The sequence below is a fragment of the Emys orbicularis genome, chromosome 7, assembly GCF_028017835.1.
Source record: "Emys orbicularis isolate rEmyOrb1 chromosome 7, rEmyOrb1.hap1, whole genome shotgun sequence".
NCBI lineage: Eukaryota > Metazoa > Chordata > Testudines > Emydidae > Emys > Emys orbicularis.
In genome coordinates, this window is record NC_088689.1 from 38,176,562 (window position 1) to 38,196,380 (window position 19,819).

General features: G+C 39.5%; 1 protein-coding gene across 2 annotated transcripts in view; it reads right to left on the reverse strand.

The window, feature by feature from the left end:
- PCDH15 (protocadherin related 15) overlaps window positions 1-19,819 on the reverse strand; it is a 751,423-nt gene that overhangs the window by 318,415 nt on the left and 413,189 nt on the right. For both annotated transcript variants that reach the window (XM_065407245.1, XM_065407244.1), the window contains exons 13-14: window positions 18,846-19,039; window positions 5,711-5,843 (exon numbers count right to left, since the gene is read on the reverse strand). In XM_065407245.1, the coding sequence (XP_065263317.1) occupies window positions 5,711-5,843; window positions 18,846-19,039 (327 nt within the window). The remainder of the gene's footprint in view (window positions 1-5,710; window positions 5,844-18,845; window positions 19,040-19,819) is intronic.

The window sequence follows — 19,819 nt, forward strand, 5'->3', positions numbered from 1 at the left end:
ATTTTTTGCGGTCAAAAAGTGATGATCAGTCAAAATGAAATCTGTTTGATGAAACTGTAATTAAGACAGGTTCCTCAGGTCCAGGAAGGAAAAAAAAAAAAAAAAAGGGAGAGACCCCAGAATAGCATATAGCCAAGTGGGTAGAGCATTCACTCTGCCTGATTGAGAGGGAGGACTTCAGTATGGGTCTCCCACATCCCAGGTGAGGGCTCTAATCACCATGTTGTTGGCTATTCAGGGATGGGTCTCTCTCAAACACCCCTGTTGGAGTTCTTTCACTTTGCATAAATAATTACAGTCCTCTCCACTGAAACTGTCCTCTTCCTTTCCAAGTGTAACAGTCTCTTTCCCATACTCATCCGCCTTAATCTGTCTGCTGCCTTTGACACTCTTGAGCACCAGTTTCATTTTAATGTTCTCTTTTTTTTTTTTGGACTTCTATGTTTCTGCCCTTTCCTGGTTTTTTGCCTGTCTTGATGACTGCTTCTTCAACCTTAGCTCTGATGGATCCACTTCCTTCTCTTTCACTTTGTTTGGTGTTCCCAGAGGTCTATCCTTTGTCTCCTCTACACTCATCTCCATGTCAGGGAGCTGGACAATAAAATTTCATTTTTTTAAACAAAAAATGGGGGGAAATTATCTGACAAAAATTGTTGTAGAAAACCCCATATTTTTAAGAAGCTCTAATATTCAATTAATTTCCATGGTCTCCAACATCATTTTTGTATTGATGAGTCTTAAATCTCTCTCTCTACACACCTAACATCTTTCCCTCTGTCTGGCGTCACATCTCTTAACTGTCACTGTTTTTCTGTTACTTTTCAGAACCCTTTATGTTTCCCCATCATAGTTGACAAATTCACTATCCTGACTGTCAATCAAATTTGCAACATTGGCAGCTTTCCCCCCCCTTCTCTTCTTGAATCCAGACTCTCTCACACAAGAAACAAAGACACTCCCCCTTTCCCCAATAACTTGGAAATGCACTTATTACTGATTTGGTAGGTTCGTATGTGCTTCTTTAAAATGCACAAGTAATAGCAAAATAAATTATGTATGATCTTAATCAATTAAATTCAAATAAGTACATCATGTAAAAACACAAAGAAAACTGAAGACTCACAACCCAATAAAAATAATCTCTCTCTAAATTTGGATCAGCTGATTAAATAAAATTGTATTTTGACACCTGTATATTTCAAGATCAATTAAATGCACCCATTTTGCCACCCCTAAAGAATTACTGCCTGCTGCCTGCTTGTAGAGCACACCTCAGTAAGATGGTAATTGCTCTATTCCTGTTTATCAAAATCTCAAGAAAATGAGAACATTTGCATACTTAAGCTTTAATCAACAATGGCTGGCAGAATGTGAAGTAATAAACAGCTTCTAGGCATGCAATAAACGCAGTCTTATTTACTAAATAACACAGTGGGGATTATTTATTGCTGCGTTACTTAAGGTAATCTTGATTGTTGCTATTAAAATACCAGTTGTAATCAACTGGGTACATTTTAAAATATGTGGAATTAGCATACAAAATAAATTGGACTTTCCTTCATCTGTGTGTTAATAGAAGGAACTGACAATTAGAATATCCAATAAAGTGGAATTTTTAAGTGTATGTAGCTATTGGGTATATTTGAAATATCAAGGATTACTTATTAGGAGTTGAAATACATTGCAAGGCCTTAGGAGTCACATAGTTCAGAAAAAAATTAAAGAACCTGCTCTCAAAAGAAGGTGGTCTTTTCTTGCTATTGACATCATAATCTTGTGTCAAAAATTAACAAAAGTGAATTAAATGAACAAGGATTTAAAATGTGTTTTTTTGTTTCCAATACTTCTCACTTCCATCCTACCAAACAAAACAAGGTCTCAATCCTATAAACAATTATGCATGTGCTTAACCTTTAAAATCACAAGCAGTCTCCTTGATCTCAATGGAAATGACATGTTCAAGACAAACAGACTTTGGACAAATTTTATTAGATATATTTGTGATTTAACTATTAAATATTTTGCTTAAATATTGCAATATCTTATTTGAATTTAATAATAAAATAATATATTACACATATGCCATGCTGTGTGTCAGGATATACATTATACAATACAAAGTTATAATTTGAATGTATATTATAATAAGGTGGTTTTTTTAATTTTCAAAGCACTGTTCTTTAATAATTAGAATGTTTTATGCTCTTTTCAAAATATCCTTAGTGATAATATCTGGGAATCTCTGGTACGTAATGGGAGTGTGGCCATGGCTAGCTACACCACCTAAATGCTCCCCTCCATAGCTGACCAAGTCACTGAGAAGGGATTTAAGGACCATGACTCTTTCATGCCCCCTTTGGCATGGCTAATATCACCCCTTCTCTACAAATGTAATTTAGGCCTGACATGTTTTCCTAAAGATAATTTTAACTAGATTAAATAATTTCTGATTACAAAACTTGATATTACAATGCAACATTTACAAACAAATATTGAAAATTAATTTGGAAACTTTGGGAAAAGGGCAATGCTCATTTCAACACTCTATTTACTTTTTCAAAACTGTGTTTGCATTATCCAATATCCTAAAACTAGCTAATGTTTGCTACTTACAAGATAACCTGAGCCTCAAGGATTGCATATTCCTGCATTAGAGCAGCTGCCAGTTTAATGCCTATTCCTGATTCAGCCTGCTGCTGGCTCCCTTTTTTCAATGCTTTCAGAGACAACTAGCTTATGATTGGCTATGAAAATTATCCAAAAGAGTTGGGCTGTGTAATTCTAAAACACACTACAGGCAGTAAAAGTGTGCCAAAAGGTAACTTTCAGTGTGGGGCTAAATTATTTGTCCTCTCTCAGCGTGGGTGTTTGTGTCTGTTTAACCATCCATAATTATGCTAATCTTTTGTCAGTGGTACAGCACACTATTTAACAGAAAGTTTCCCCATGCATCTGCATGAATCAGACTCAGTTAAAGTTCCTCTATTTCATTCTGGTTTAGATCATTTGTTTTCAATAAATTTACTGAAAATGGCAAACATACAGAGCCATATCCTCTGATGAGTATCGTAGCTCCATTCAGTGGAGCGCTATTGAATTATGCTATTTATACCAGCTGATGATTTAGTCCACTGTCTCTGATTCTATGCCTTTGAGCATCTGCATTCTGCTGAGGTAACCAGACTATGGTATGTGGGCCTCATTCACTACAGACTGAGTTCTCGGGTCAAAATTGTCCAAGCAATACTAATAGGACTGTCAATTAATTGCAGTTATGGCATGAGATTAGAGCAAAACAAATTAATTAGATTAAAATTATACTTGTGATTAATTGCAGTTTTCATCATACTGTTAAACAATAATAGAATGCCAATTAAAATTTATTATAAATATTTCTGAATGTTTTTCTACATTTTCAAATATATTGATTTCAATTACAACATAGAATACAAAGTGTACAGTGCTCACTTTATATTATTATTTTTATTACAAGTATTTGCACTGTAAAAATGATAAACAAAAGAAATAGTATTTTTCAATTCACCTCATACAAGTCCACTCAGTCCTACTTCTTGTTCAACCAATTGGTAAGGCAAAAAAGTTTGTTTACATTTATGGTAGATAATGCTGCCCGCTTCTTATTTACAATGTCACCTGAAAGTAAGAACAGGTGTTTGCATGGCATTGCTGCAGCTGGGGTAAGTTCTACATTTGTAAGTTGCACTTTCACGATAAAGAGATTGTACTACAGTACTTGTCTGAAAATGAGCACTGTATATTTTGTATTCAATGTTGTAATTGAAATAAATATATTTGAAAAATGTAGAAAAAACATCAAAAATATTTATAATAAATTTAAATTGGTATTCTATTGTTGTTTAACAGTGTGATTAAAACTGCAATTAATCATGACAATTTTTTAAACCTCGCGATTAATTGCAATTCTTTTAATAGTTTGACAGCCCTAAATGCTATCTCTTACTATTTTGCACTACTGAGTTTTAGTTACCCAATGACAACAGTTAGCACAAACTCCATTTGGGATAAATACATTCAGGCTAGGTTTTTTAAATGAGCCTAAGAGAATTAGTTGCCTAAATCCAATTGGGATAGGGATGCCTATTTCTTTTAGGCTTCTTTAAAAACTCCAGCCCAGATTTATTGAAAAACTCATGGTTTTGTGCTGCATTTATTACAAGGGCCTGATTCTACAACAGCATAAAAATAGCAAACTGAGAAGAGAACCAGGCTCAAAGTGACAGGTTTCAGAGTAGCAGCCGTGTTAGTCTGTATCTGCAAAAAGAACAGGAGTACTTGTGGGTAGCCCACGAAAGCTTATGCTCTAATAAATTTGTTAGTCTCTAAGGCTCAAAGTGAGTATATTATAACGATTTCACATACTGTATTCTATCTAGACACACAATAAGGCTACATCCACACTATGAGCTAGAGGTGTGATTCCCAGCTCACATACACATACACATGCCTACTGGGTTGAGGCAGGTTTGCACTTGGCACAGCTAAGCCACGCTGCTGCTTCCTCTGCCTGTGCTGCTAGTGGCTGTATGACTATTTCCATTTGCGCTAGGTCTCACTGAGGTAGCATATGTGTATGCAAGCTGGGAATCACACTCACAGCTCATAGTGTAGACATAGCCTATATGTAGTGATACAACATATAACAACTTTTGGAGTCATGTAAGAAACTGCAGGACCACATGGAATTGCATTTTACATACATCTGGGACCACCTCAGCTGTACCCTGCCCACTAATCCATCTACTCCATTGCTAACTTCGGAGCACCTTCAAATAGCAGCAATTAAAAACACACACACACACACACACACACGTTTCCTTCTTCCTTCCCTAAATGTGGAATTACCTCCCAAAATCACATGCCTCAGAGGTAAAGCCCTTTTCCACTGACAGGTTCAGTGGTCCAATACCATGACTGCTCAGGACCAGAAATAGGAATTTTAAATCACTAGAAAGAGAGAAGATTCTCAGCTTCCTATCGGGAAAAGCTTGTTGATTCTGGGCATAGTAGGTCCCAAGTTATGAGACATCAGAGGACTCTAACTGGGACATTGAACATTTTGCCTCTGGGTCACTGGTTCAAATCAAGTTCCAGTCAGCAGTGACTGAAAGTAATTACATAACTGAATAGTCATAATACATATGAAACAATGAGCTGTTAGTGTCAGTGAACTTCATAGTGGGCAGATACAATAAACACAACTGGCCTCCTTTTTGGCAGTATCAGCAGAGAGGCTAAGGAATCAATGGACACAGAAATGGACACATTTCTGTTGAGACTAGTGTTGAGACTAGTGAATCATTATAGGGAAGTTTGCATAACCACTGTAACTGCCTGGTGGATAAATACAAGCCCTTCAATATCCAGGGCTTTCATGCTGACAACCTACACAAATATTAAATTCAATGAAAAGTTTAAATATAATCTATTATTCTTTATCACACTTCTGAGCAGAAGGCTGGTTAAAAGCTATGCATGAATATATTTTGGTATGATGGAAATCTGAAATGTTACAAAAATGCCAAGTCAGCATTTTCTTATGTGCTATGTCTTTGTTATGAAATAGATTTTAATCCTCGCTTTGACCTCTACAGGAGGAGGACAGGACCCTGAGCATCACACATGTAAACAGAAGTAGCTGTGTAAAGGCTTACACTGAAGTATTCTGTACCTGCAAGTTTAACAAAATGGCACCAATTCTCATGGCCTCACTGATTTCAAGACTGTACATCAGCTGGGGAAAGCGGGGAGGGCTCTGATTGTTTGGAGGAAGTACCTCAATGTAAACAGTAGTGATGGAGCTCCTGCAACGACAGAAAAAGAACCAAATCCAAGTAAAATCAATTTAAAGCAGAATGGCAATATAACCTACAATTCCTATATCTATGGACTGTCTTCCCTAATCCTGTAGGTCACACCACCTCTCTCTCCTGCTCAAAACCCTTCTTCAAGTCATAACTCTTCCTGCATTGTCTCAGAAATGACCCAGACTCCCATCTCAACCTATCAAAATCTTAAATATTTTTAAAAGGAACTAACTTGGTGTGTGCTTTGCAAAAATGAGCCCCCAAATCCCTGAGTCGTATTATGTCTTTTCTGACACAGTGTCAAATTCTGATACACTAATGCATGCTCCTCCATTGGGGGAAATCCTTGACTGGTGAAAGCCAGCTATGTTTCTTCGGGGATAGAGGACAGGGATGGCTGGAGGAAGGGACAGGGCTGCAACACAGAGCACTCTAGGTTATGCTCCTCCAAATTAACACTGAGCGCCAAAATAGCCCACAGCAACTCCAGGATAAAGAGAATGGGAAAAGTGTCTTAGAGGCACCTTTCTCTTACATCTCAGTACAACTGAAGATCTAGCCTACACACTTTACTATACTAACAACGTCTACAATATCTCCAGAACCATAAAGCAGTGCCTCATTATCAGGAAACATATCACCTGGTAAGCAATTATTATACAGCAGGTTATTATTATTATTATTTAGTTTTTGTATTACTGTCGTGCCTAGGAGTCCCAGTCATGGACCAGTATGACATTTTCCTCTGCATAAACTAATTGACAGTCTTTAAATCTCCATTTTCTTTAGGGGGCTGAAGTAAAAGAAATCATGATTTGACAAACAAATCTGTCTAAAACTGCTGGGAAGAAATCTGAACATGTATGTTTTGCAGAGGATATAAAATATGAATAGTTTAAAAATCTACTAAAAGGTACACAGGAATATGAATTTGAAATCACTTTTTGTCAACTGAAGATAAGTTTAGTTAAATACAATAAAATACACATCACTAATCAATACTTCGTTAATTAGCTGTACAGGATTCTGATACAGTACATGCTTGTTCTTGCTATATTACAGACACTAATTTATTTTTAGGTTTAAGTTAGAAAATGTTCATGTTGATAAAAATGTTCATGTTGCTTATATCATGCCAGACATTAGCTAAATGTTCCACACCCTCCCTACATAGTTCTCCCAGTGCACATCATCCTTAGGTACCTGAGCAGCCACTATCCACACTGTGTGATTGTTTAGCAACATGGGAAAATGTTCTCTAGGGAGTAGCTGCCAAACTTAGTTTCTCCTATAACCTAAAGAGATGAAAGTCTAGTGATTTAAGTGTAATAGTGAAATTTAAGTGAAAACAAAGCAAATTAAGCATCAATCACAATTTAAACACAAGTACAAAATCTCCATTAGAGTGCATGGTATATACCTATAACACATAAATCACTGGGTGGTTACAGTCTATCATCTCCATGAATGTTTCAGAAGCTCTAATCTGAAGATTATTGACACAATGAATATAAATGGCTCTGATTTAGTTAAGCAGAAGCCGGACATTTAAAAAGGGAAAAAAGCAGACTCTAAACTTCATTAGGCAAAAGTCACTTTTTAAAATTTCGCTACTTCTTCATGTATTCTAAAATATGTCCCCAAATCTCACTAATCTATTCTATGAACTAATGCTCTGGACACTTACATTATAAAATCTAAATGTTATTACATTGTTGGATTAAAAAATCCAATAGCTAAATGTTCAAAAATGAGTGCAATGGATGAGCCCACAAAAATTCATTGTACCATAGGCAACTGCATATTTACTTGGAAAATAACTCATTTGCACACACAAATGGTCACTTAGGACCTTTGTTACCTGTATGTGATATGCATATGTAAATATTTGTTTGTACGAAAATTCAGGTGTTTATGGTATACATTTTGCTTCCTTTGTTGAATATTCGACCCTAAAGTCTTTTTCTCTTCTTTTACATGGTTCTTTAATGTCCTAATAATGACCACACTAATATAAATTAAGTCTAATTAAAAAAAATATGGGGTATTTTGCTCCTACATGAGGCCTTCAATATTTAGCAAATTTTCTTCAACTCTTTAAGGTAAGGTCAAAGAAGTGAAATAATGGCAACCCGTAAAATAGAAGGTATCACTATAATATTATATGACTACTATTTTATTATTCCCAATCCATTAGTGAAGTGCTCTCCACTTGTAGCCATTTAGTTTATAAGAGTACATAAAGGCCATATAAGCTGTTGGGAGAAAAGTATTATAGTATATAAAGTGAAAAGATACAGACCTGAGACTTTCCCACGCTTTAAACATGATGGATGTACTATACACAACATGGAAAGATGAAAATGTGATTTTCTGTACTGGGAAAACACTTCAGAACAGAGATCAGAACTAAGACCTAAAATTGTCAAATTTTGGATCTGAAACTGAAAATACCAAATATCCTGAAAATTCCAGATCAAATGTTGTCAGTTCACATACATGTATACGGTTGAATTGTAACTTTCATGCTGCAGTTCCACCAGTGGTATTGGGAATTGTAGCACCTTTAAGGGGTATAGCTTTCCAGACGGGAAGGACACTGCAGAAGGCCATGTTCTGTTTTGCAGATGCAGTTGGAATTGGTGACTGAACAAAGCAGGTCTCTTTCAAGAACCTTTGGGGGCATGAAGCATACCCATGCGCAGCCCCCCAGCACAGGTATAAATAGCAGTGTTGCTGGCGAGGCACAACTCAAATGAGTTGAGTAAAGACTTGCCTGAAGGGCATGGGTATGCACAAAAGTACACACTCCACTCACCCAAGCTGTGCCTCCCTATCAACCCTACTACTTTTAGCAGTGTAGCATCCCACTGCCTCCCGGCTGCTGGAGCCATTCCCCACCACAGGAAGACTCCAGCAGTGGGGAAAGGCTTGAGCAGCTCCCCACTGCAGGGAAAAATTCAAGAGGTTGTGAGGCAATGGGGAAAGGATCCACTAGCTCCCCGCTGCTGGAGCCTTCCCTCGCCATAGGGAAAGACTCTTGCATCAGGAAAAAGCTCCGGCGGGCAGCGGGGGGAGGGGAGGAGAGGTTCCCTGCTGCATCCCTACTGCTGAAGCCTTCCTGTTGCCAGTCTTTCACCAACATGTAGCTACACACTGCAGGGCGGACATAACTTGCTTTTCACTGCTGCATGTTGCTACACACACTACATGCTGCTGCCAGTGGTGTAGACATAGTCTAAGGCTGAAGAGACAATTTTGCAATTTTTTGGGACTAACCTAGTCTCTATTAAGAGATCAGATTGTGATTAGAATCCAGAACAAAAAACTCAAGAGACTACTGGGAGATCCAGAATTAACTCTTGACAAGGCAATTAGAATTTGCCAAGCAGTGGAAGCCACCCAATCCAGACAGAACCTTATTGAGGGTGGACAATATTATGACACTGTTGTCTTGATTGAGAATCCAAATTACTACAAGAAAAGAGACCTGAGACAGAAAGGCACATGGTGCTCATAGCGTCAAGCAAGAACAGCACAAGGAATTGCACATGCTGTGATGACAAGCACAAGCTAGGTCGTGAACAGACATACGAGAAAAGAGCAAGAAATGCAACAGATTACATCACTTTGCAATAGTTTAGAAGCACCAACAGAGTATGCACAGCATGGACAAAGAGGATGATGACAGCAACACCATCTCAGTGGATTTTTTCATAGGAGAAATGGGCACTATTTCCAGCAGAAGATGGATTTTCAACCTGAAATCAAATGGGACATTTATTAATTTTAACTGGACATTGTATACAAACTAATGTGTTGCCAGAAACAGTGTTTTTAGCACTAAAAGAAAAGTCACAGATAGTGAAAAGTAAGCAGGTAAAAGCCAGGGCTTATAGTGGTGGTCTTATCCCCACTAAAAGATTATATAAACTAGATATCTGTATAAATAACAAATGTGTAGAAAATATAACATTTGTAATAGTACCAGGGAAAAGACAGCCCATTATTGGGTTAAAACTGTGTCAAGCCCTTGGTCTGATCAAGAGGGTGTATTCATCAGAGAAGCAGGGAGACAATCGAGGAAGAATTTGAGGATGGGATACGGATGTACTCAGAATACAAAATAGAGATGAAAGAGCCCAATTGTCCCACAACTCATACCTCGAGGAAAGTTTCCTTTGCCCTAAGGGAGAGGCTAAAAGAGGAGCTAGATAGGGTCATTGGTCTGGGAATCAGAGTGAGTACAAGAACCAACAGAGTTGGTATACTAACTGATCATTGTAGGGGGAAAAAAGACAGAACCTACTGACTTAAATTCATATATAAAAAGGAAACATTTCCTACTAGCTACCAGGGGAGAAAGGTTGACAGATGTGGCTGATGCCAAATATTTTTCAATTCTGGATGTGTCAGCAGAGTTCTGGCAGATGCTCTACAGAAAAAACATGCACATGTTCATGCACATTCAACCTACCCCTTTTAGGGACACAGTTTGGGGTATGTTCACCACCTGAGATATTTCATAGGAAAACAACAATTTTTGACAGTATTGAGGGTGCTAAAGTTTATGCAGATGATGTTTTGATCAGGGGAAAAGAAGTAGAAGAGCATGACCAGAGGTTTTGGGCAACCCTGGAAAGAGCAAGAGGTGCTGCGTTAAAGCCAAACAAACACAAATGTAAATTCCATGTAATGGAAAATATATCCATGGGAAAACTTAACACCACAAGGCGTGCAGGGAGAGCACAGTAAGGCAGAGGCATGCCTGCCTCAACAGATAAGGAAGGTAAACAAAGATCCCTTGGAATGGTGAACTGGGGAAATTCATGCCTAATCTAGCTGTCCAAACCAGCAACCTGAGAGCACCAGTGTGCAAAAATGTCTAATGAGCTCGGGATGCAAATCTTAATAAAGCGTTAGAAAAACTGAAAGAGTTAGCTAAAGAGACCTTAGTCCTGAGGTACCATGACAGTAAGAGTAAAACTAAGTTGACCATGGATGCCTCCAAGAAGGGTATTAGCACATTCCTCTTACAGCAGTATGGTCAAAACTGGAGACCAGTAGCTTGTGTGTCACTGGCACTAACAAAAACGGAGTGTTGATATACGCTGAAATAGAGGAGTAGGCTTTCACTTAAGTCCATGGGTGTAAAAAGTTTAATGTCTATATTTATGGGAGGCCATGAATCACTTATTACTATTGCCAAAAGGGGGAACTGAAGCAGGTCCCAGCCCAGGGTCCTGTGTAAGTCAACACCTGAGTAGGTGATCTCCCATCAGGGAGTCTATGTCCACTGCCCTGAACTACTTCCTACTGCAGTCCCTTCCGTTTGGGGAATGGCCCTGTGATGGGGTGGCTGTCCCTCACTGGCAGAACCCAGGGAAGCTGTGCCAGAGGCAGCCAATTAAAAAGTGGCTGAGAGGAGTGGTCAATCATGGCCCAGCAGGCTCATATAAGAAGGGCAGGCAGAGCACAGAGTTCAGTAACTGACTGGAATTTGAGGGGAGAAGACCAGGCTCCTAGCAGGGTGAAGAAGTCCCAGCACTTGGGACAATTCAATGCTGCAAACAGCGACTGGGGAGCTAGAGAGAGCTCCTGGCTGGCTGCTAGGGCCTGCAGGCTGAGGCCCTGAAGTAAGGGGAGAAGAGGGTGCTGGAGCTCCATGGGAAGTGGCCCTGGGACAATGGACTGCAGTTGCCACTGAGGGAAGTGGCTGGGTGGAGACTGCAGGTCCCCCAGAAGGGGAGACCATGGAGTGTGGCTCAGCTGGAGAGAAGTGTCATGAAGAGGACACCACAGTCCTTGGAGTGATGTTGGTCCAGGAGCAGAGGTGAGGGCAAGCGAGACACCATCAGAAGAGGGTGCAGAGCTATTTCCCAAGACAGCCAGTAGGAGGTGCCACAGTGGTGAGTCATGCCCCGTCACAGGCCCCTACAGTCCAAGTTGCTGTGGTGGCTTTTCTCTAGTAGTGACCTCCTCGTGGACCCTGGGTGGCATCCTGTTGTGGTCCCAGATTTTTCTGGGTGAGGCAGCTGTAAGTTCGGTGGGCTTGGAATCCCCACAAGGTCTCCATGCTTCAGTCACCTGAGCTCCTAGGCCTCTTTCTCAGTCTCCTTTGGCCAGGAAGACAGTGCTTGCTTCCTGATGGCTTACTCAGATGGCAGATTGGTGACCCTTCCCCTCAGGTAGGGAGGCAGCTAGCTCCTGCCTCTTCACCAGTCAGCCATGAACTGAGCTGGGTTATCTCCTTCTCCTTCCCCTCTCCAGGCCTGGCATTAGCTGCAGCTATAACAGGACAGGGCTAGCTGAACCTGGAGGCTCTCTTTAACCCCTTCTGTGCTGGTAGGTGGATTCTCTGCTTCATCACATTGGGTTTAGACATGTAACCATTAGTCCCCATTATTGCCAATCCAATGGGATGGTGGAAAGTAATGTTAAAATAATAAAGCAGCTACTGAAAAAGGCTGCAGAGTCTCATCTGTACTTAGTACTGTTAAACTATAGGCGGGCACCAGAAAAACATGATTTGTCACTTGCATTCATTCATTTTAACAGATCTCTGAGATGTTAGATGCTGATGTCAGAGGAACTGGGGATTTGCAGAAGTATAAAGAGGCAGATAAAGCTAAACAAAAAGAGCAGTATGATTTGGAGTCCTAAGAGCAGCAATCACTTCACGAACATCAATAGTGTACATCTATGATAGTAATCAATGGTTGCAAACAACATAGATGTCATATAAGATTGTCATCCCAGCTGAACATTTACTGTGGTGGAATAGATGATGCCTTCTACTGTTTCGACTAGGGAGGGAAATAACAGGCATCAAGTTTGGTTACTTTGCCTGAGAATGTCTCAGTTAGGCAACAACAGGGCCAGTGCTACCATTTAGGCAAACTAGGTGGTTGCCTAGGGCGCCAAGATTTGGGGGCACCAAAAAGCAGTGCCCCGAATTTTTTTTTACAGCATTCCTACTCCCCGAGCGCGGTCGCCGCTCCACTTCTCTCACCTCCCAGGCTTGCAGCGCCAATCAGCTGTTTGGTGCCGCAAGCCTGGGAGGGGAGGAGAATTAGAGCAGGGGCGGCGTGCTCAGGGAGGAGGTGGAGCAGAGGTGAGCTGGGGTGGGGAGCTGCCGCATGGCTCCCCAGGGGGGGAGGAGCTGCCACGGGGGGGGCGCCTCAGGGCAGGGGGGGAGAGCTGCCACGGGGGGGCGCCTCAGGGCGGGGGGGGGGGGGCGGGGAGCTGCCGCAGGGCTGGGGGGTAGGGGGGGGGGCGCAAGGTGGAAGTTTCACCTAGGGCGCGAAACTTCCTTGCACCGGCCCTGGGCAACAACCACAATAGGTCAAGACAACCAAGCCCCAGAACATACTGCCAGAACAAATGGACTTACTGCCTCCTGACAACAGTAGTTCTGATATTTCAAGGGTGACCTGCAAGTTCAAGTAACAGTACAAGACACTTGAGGGATTAATTGACTATTATTAGTAACTAGGTTGATTACAAGTATTTGAAACTGTGTTACATAAATGTTGTTTGTTAACTGTTGTTATTTGATTCTGGCTGGGAAAAGATTATGTGGTTTTGGAAACTGTGCCTTTAAACAGCATAGGTTCCCAGACAGGCGGTCTGGGGGAGGGGAACTGCAGAGAAAGATGGAACTGGTCACTGAATAAAGAGGTTTTCTTTCAAGCACCTTTGGCCCAGAGTGATTACTGAACACCACATTGCCCATATAGGGGGCAATGAAAAGCCACTCCATTCCCAAAGTGGCATTGGGAGAGATTGGACTCATTTTCTGTCTTCTCTCTGCACCTCCTTGTGGAGTCCTCAGTGCATGCAACACAGGTAAGAGGGGACCCACAGTAGTTACACAAAGGGGGCTACTTCTCACTCAGGTGTCCCTGAGTACACAGAAATTGATCACTATCCGGGCCAGTGTACACCAACTGCTCATCAGTACTGTTTTAAGATATGCTAGCATGTATGTACAAGTATAAAGAGATTTGTATGCATATTAGTGGACTCTCATTTCTGAGGACCTATTGCATCACTGTAGACACCCTTCAAAGAGAAAATGCATTTACATTCAGTATGTTTTCCAAGACTGTTATGATGCAGATGGGCAAGTGGATAGACCTGATCTGGTGGATTGTTTTCATCATTAACTGTAATGATCCTACAGTCTAAGAAGAACTGGAAGAGGACAGGAAACCTTAAAATCTGCTCTATAATTGCTCATATATCACAAATGCCTTTCCTTTTTGTCAATACACTGGAAATTGCTCATGAATGACTCCTTAACTATGACATAAATAACAAATAGCTGACAGAATTAAGCATGAAACATTTGTCCTTGATTAATGTAATTAAATATAATTTAGTACACTTATACCATGTTACTAAGTCTAGCTAATAATGGAGATCTTAAGAATATCGAGTACAGTATCTTACCATATGGCTATAATGAATTACAAACCATTAATTTGAAGTGTTAATCAAAAATAAGACATAGAACTAAGCTAATTTTAAATTTGGATTCACAAAGCAGAACCCAGTCACTTATTACTTCGTTTGACAATGAGATATTTTTCCTCATCTAAATTACTATTTCATGTTTCTTTACTTCTTATTGAACTCTTACTGAACTCTTACTAAACCCAATTAAACTTTCTTATTTTTTCACAGGAATAATGGTCACATTTGAGAGAAAATCCAGCTGTATTCCCCTCTTCTAAGTATAGGAAATTTCTCTCACAAAGTCTTCTAAGGAAGAAAATTTATAAGTAGAACCATTGTACTTTATTGAATTAGATTACTCTTCAACTAAACAAACTGCTATATCCCTAGGATGAAATCCTGCACCAATGAAATCAATAACATAGCCTTTAGCCAGGAAATGCCATCAGCTGTAGATAAGTCAAAAACCACTAATAAACTTGAGTTTATAAAATATTCAGTATATAGTAGTCACCATTAAAAAGTTAATATTTGACCTCAGTTACTACACAGTGTTACATGAAAAAACTTCAGTATTTCCCTATACTTTAAAAAGGAAACATGGTAAATGGGCCAATGAATTTTTGAGTGAGTGAATTGAAATGTTTAGTTTTCTAGTCTTCCAGAGAAATATCAGTTACTCATCACTTGTCTCATTTTGTGCTATTGATAGCTTAAAAAAATTAAACCAATCTAAATATATGAGTACTATTAACACATCTTTTCAGCTCTTTACTGGAATTCTAAAGTCCTCCTTCATTTATTTGCTGTATAAAGAGGAAGCGACAAAAACAAGACCTAGTCTAAAGCTTGATTCCAGATCTGTCCAAATAGATTCCCTCAAGCTTTCTGGGGAAACAAAAAGAGTTTCTTTCTGGTAGTCATTTTTTTTCCTTAGAGACTGTACCCTCTCTTTGAGCTGCTCTAAAAGCAGTGCAGCACTGTTCCTTTATAATATTGAGTCAGAGAGCCAAACAGTCTCCTCAACTTCTCTAAACTATGAAAAGAACCTGCCTAGAGTCATTCCCTCCACCCCCAATATCTAGATTGATGCCACTTCACTTTATTATGCAAACCTGGACAGTATGCATCAGGGTCTGTTTTGCTCATCACATCCCTTAGTCTATGAAAGCCCATAACTGGCATATTTTAAATGTATAAATAAATACATTTATAAATTAATGGAGATATCCTTTCTCCTAGAACTGGAAGGGACCTTGAAAGGTCATTGAGTCCAGCCCCTTGCCTTCACTAGCAGGACTAAGTACTGATTTTGCCCCAGATCCCTAAGTGGCCCCCTCAAGGATTGAACTCACAACCCTGGCTTTAGCAGGCCAATGCTCAAACCACTGAGCTATCCCTCCCCCATTTTGTAAGAGCGTATTAGATTTGGTACTGCTCCTCTAGCCCATCATCATTAGGGTTTGTGTAACCTCATTCATTCTTGGACTCTCTTTCTCTCAGATAAAATATTAAAGAATGTTCTGTATGTGTGTTAGAATTCTGTCTGGAATTACTATGGGGAGGGACTGAAATATAATAACTGGAGAAATCTTGCTCTGAATGTTAGCAATACTCCAATAAGACTGTATGTGTGTTCCACAGATCACACTGTCTTCTTATTTGTTGTATTAATGGATAAAAATTAAGGTCAGATAGCTGTTCCAGATCCTAAGAGATGTCCACCGCAAGAACCTCAGGGAGAGAGCTATATATTTGAACTAAAACTTCTTTATAGAACACATTCTTTAGCTGCCAGGATTTCTTTTCCCCCCAAAAAAATTCAGATTTGTCAAACTTCATCTTAAACCCATAAACTTCTGCAAAGATTTAAATGTGTTTATCTCCTCAAAGTAATCAAAAACAGCAAGATCCCATACATATGCAGCTCTGCTTTGTGATGTACCTCAGGTACAATGTGCACTGTATTGTGCATGTTGTCACATACTCTCTCAGCAAAGGATTCTATGACTATAGCCAGTAACAAGAGTGCAAGTGGGCACTCTTGCTTGATTCTTTAATGAACAATCAAGCAAAACCTATTGCCATTTATTCAAATGATTGCTCCGGTATCAGTGTATGGGATCTGAGAATAGTGGAGTTACCCCCTTAATATGAATTAAGACATTTATTCAAAGATTCTATTTCTCTGAATGAAATAAAAGAAGCCTGTGTGCATTACCTAACTTTAGAGCCAAGTGAGTAATTTCCAGACTCTTTCTTCTGTTGCCATCTGTCTATCTTCGATAAACCTTGTCTAATCTCTGACTAGTAATTTTGGGTGATTCACATAAGATGTCTGAGAGAGGCCTGATTTACTGAAAGTTCTGAACATCCACTCTCTGGCAGTCAGGCTCCTTGAATGCATCTCATGTTGGACACTCAAAAACGGAGGCACCCCAAATCACTAGTCAATTTTGAAAAAAAATATGTCATAAGTCTATAACAAAATAGACCAATGGAACTACAAGAAGTGAGATCTTAACTTGCTTTTGGTGAATATTGTAATAATCAGCCTCTCTAATAGAAGTAAGGAATTCATCCCCCAGCAGGATACCATTAAAATATAGATCTTAGGGCATGTGTTAATAATTCTTTAAAGATTTGGTAAAGGGTTTATTACTAGTGAAAACAGTGCTGTAGAGCAGTGGTCTCCAAACTTTTTTGATCGCGCATCCCATCAGTAAAAACATTTTGAGCACGCACCCCCTGCTCCCGGCCGAACTGTAGAAGCAAAAAAAAAAAAAAAAAAAACCGCTCGGACTCCCGGCTGAACTGCCGGGGGGGGGAGAAGGGGCGCTGCTCCGGCGGCACTCCTCCTGCCGCGCACCCCTCTTTTACTTTGGAGACCACTGCTGTAGAGAATGAAAAGTCTATCTTGGACCAAGGTGTAATGGACACCATGAATACTAAGAGAGCTAGCCTTTGAGTCAAATGCTTTAAATATTTTAACAACAACCTTAAAGATCTTCCTGTTCCATGCTAGTGTTCAACAAGTAAATTATTTGTATTGCAGAGCCAACTAATCAGAAACCCAGCGTGCTAGGCACTATACAAATACATAACACCACACAGTGTCTGCATCAAAGAGTTTACCATCTACATTGAAACATGGTGTAACAGAAGAGTTTCAGAGTAGCAGCCGTGTTAGTCTGTATCCGCAAAAAGAACAGGAGTACTTGTGGCACCTTAGAGACTAACAACACATGATAAGAGGGAAGGGAAGACAAAATGTAAGACAAAGTGTATGAGTTTAAGATGAAGTTTGACAAATCTGAAATGTTTTTGGGGAAAAGAAATCCTGGCAGCTAAAGAATGTGTTCTATAAAGAAGTTTCAGTTCAAATAAAAGATCACATGTTTACAGAGCTTAGTTTGTAAATAGTCTGATGGATCAGCATATTCCAATAATTTGGAAATATATAATAATTTGGAATAAACAAATAACATCCCAGCTCAATTTAGCCACCATAGTGTGCTAATTGCTTGCAGACTTAACAGCAGAAGTTGGTCATGGGGGGCAGGGGAGAGGCATCTGGGTAAACTCACATGATGATATCTTCCTCTTACATTGACTGCCCAATTTGTGAATGTGAGAGACATTGAGAGGTGCAGTTACACAAGGCTGCCATTTCTCCCAGTCCCCTTAACTGGAGAATTGACTTGTCACATTTTCAGCACAATGACTCCTTATTGGCATTGGGCCCAGAACATGTCATCTCAACCATTGTTATGTATTTCTCTACACAATAGTGAAGTGCCAACATTTTTGCTTATTTTCAGCACACAGAAATCGAGAACAAAAGAAGCAGGAAAGTGGGACAGGATAGCTTTATTTGGGGAACACGACAATCCTGAGCCAACCACAGACAACACACAAACTGCTCTGATCTGACAGTAGTCTGAGATTAGACATTAAATGACTTTGCTGGTGTGAATTTAGGTTTTAGTGGTGTGTACTTCATTATTTACACAGCTTACAATTTATGTGACAAAATAAGCCAAGTCCAGATGAACATGAATACTATAATACCTTGTCACCTGGGCTGAAGGCAGCTGCCAGCTGAGGGATCATTCTGAAGATACTATTATTAATCATTTCTTCATCATAGCAAGCAATGTCCAGACAACCAACATCTATCTTCCTTTCTCTCACTTTTAATTTCTCATACAAACAAGGACAGACAAAATTCAACAGGCAATAATTTAATTTTAAAAAGGAGATAATTCAAGGGGAATGAAATAGTGAAAGTTGTGAGCTGCAGAGAATATGTAAATAAGCCATGAAAATGCAAGTATTAGACTAATTCCTAATATAGTACTTATCAAAAGAAAAATTGAAGTGGGATCAATGCACAAAACAGAATAAATTGAAGCCATATCCCTCTGAATGCCCGATGCAGCGCAGATTTTTATGAATAAGAGTACGCTGTGCTTCTTAAATTTAATTGCTGGGATAGACATAGATTAAAAAAATACTTTTTATTATATCATTAATTACCTTCTCTGTGCAGGAGGAGCATTGTCAGATGCTTTGACAGTGAGTGCATAGGACCTCCCTACTGACAATACAACTCCTGGAGCAATGGTGATAAGGCCCGTTCGGTCATTAATGATGAAGTCTCCCTGGTCCCCAGCCAGAATTTCGTATATGATCTGCCCATTTGGCCCTTGGTCTGCATCTATGGCACTGAGCTGCAATTGAAAATCAGAATGTAAATACTTAAGAATCAACTTTCCATCCTATTTTATTTTCTCCCAACAAGGGATCTTGCTTTGGAGAAGAACATTTTCAAAGCAAGAAGAAACAGTCTGCATCTACTCACTAAAAATATTGTCAAAGGAAAATGTAATTTAAAATCAGAATATCATAAAATGAGTAAAAGAAAATCCTGCATCAGGAAAAAAAATCCAAAACAATCAATCCTGAATTTATTTAGGACTTCAAGTAAACTATGAAATCTAAGCATTAATGAAAGGCTAATTAATACAACATTGATGTTATTCTTTATAGATAGGAATTTCTGCCACTGCCTAAAAAAACCCCAACCATGTTATTTACAAGAACAAAATAAATGTTTGAACTGGGGGTCTGAAGTTTATTCATGGAAAAGTTCCCTACCTCTGTCTTCCTTAAAATTGTATTGAGATAGTGCTGTTGCTGCCAAAAGTTATGATACTCAAGTCTTGCATAAAAACCTGTTCATGTTAAGGTGGGGAACAATGGCATTATCATTTGTGGGCGGTGGGACTAGGAGGTGTACCACAGACCGATTAGATAACCAAGTCCAGGTGAAATGATAAAGGTGCACGTTCACACACACATCTATGAGAGAGAGAGAGATACTATACAAAGGAAATCCAAAACCATTTATTGCAACTCTGTTTTTGACATTTCTCCCACAAAATTATAAAGCTCTGATACCCAGGCTGTGCAAGTTTAAGGTCAGATATCTTATGATCCATTAGGGCTAG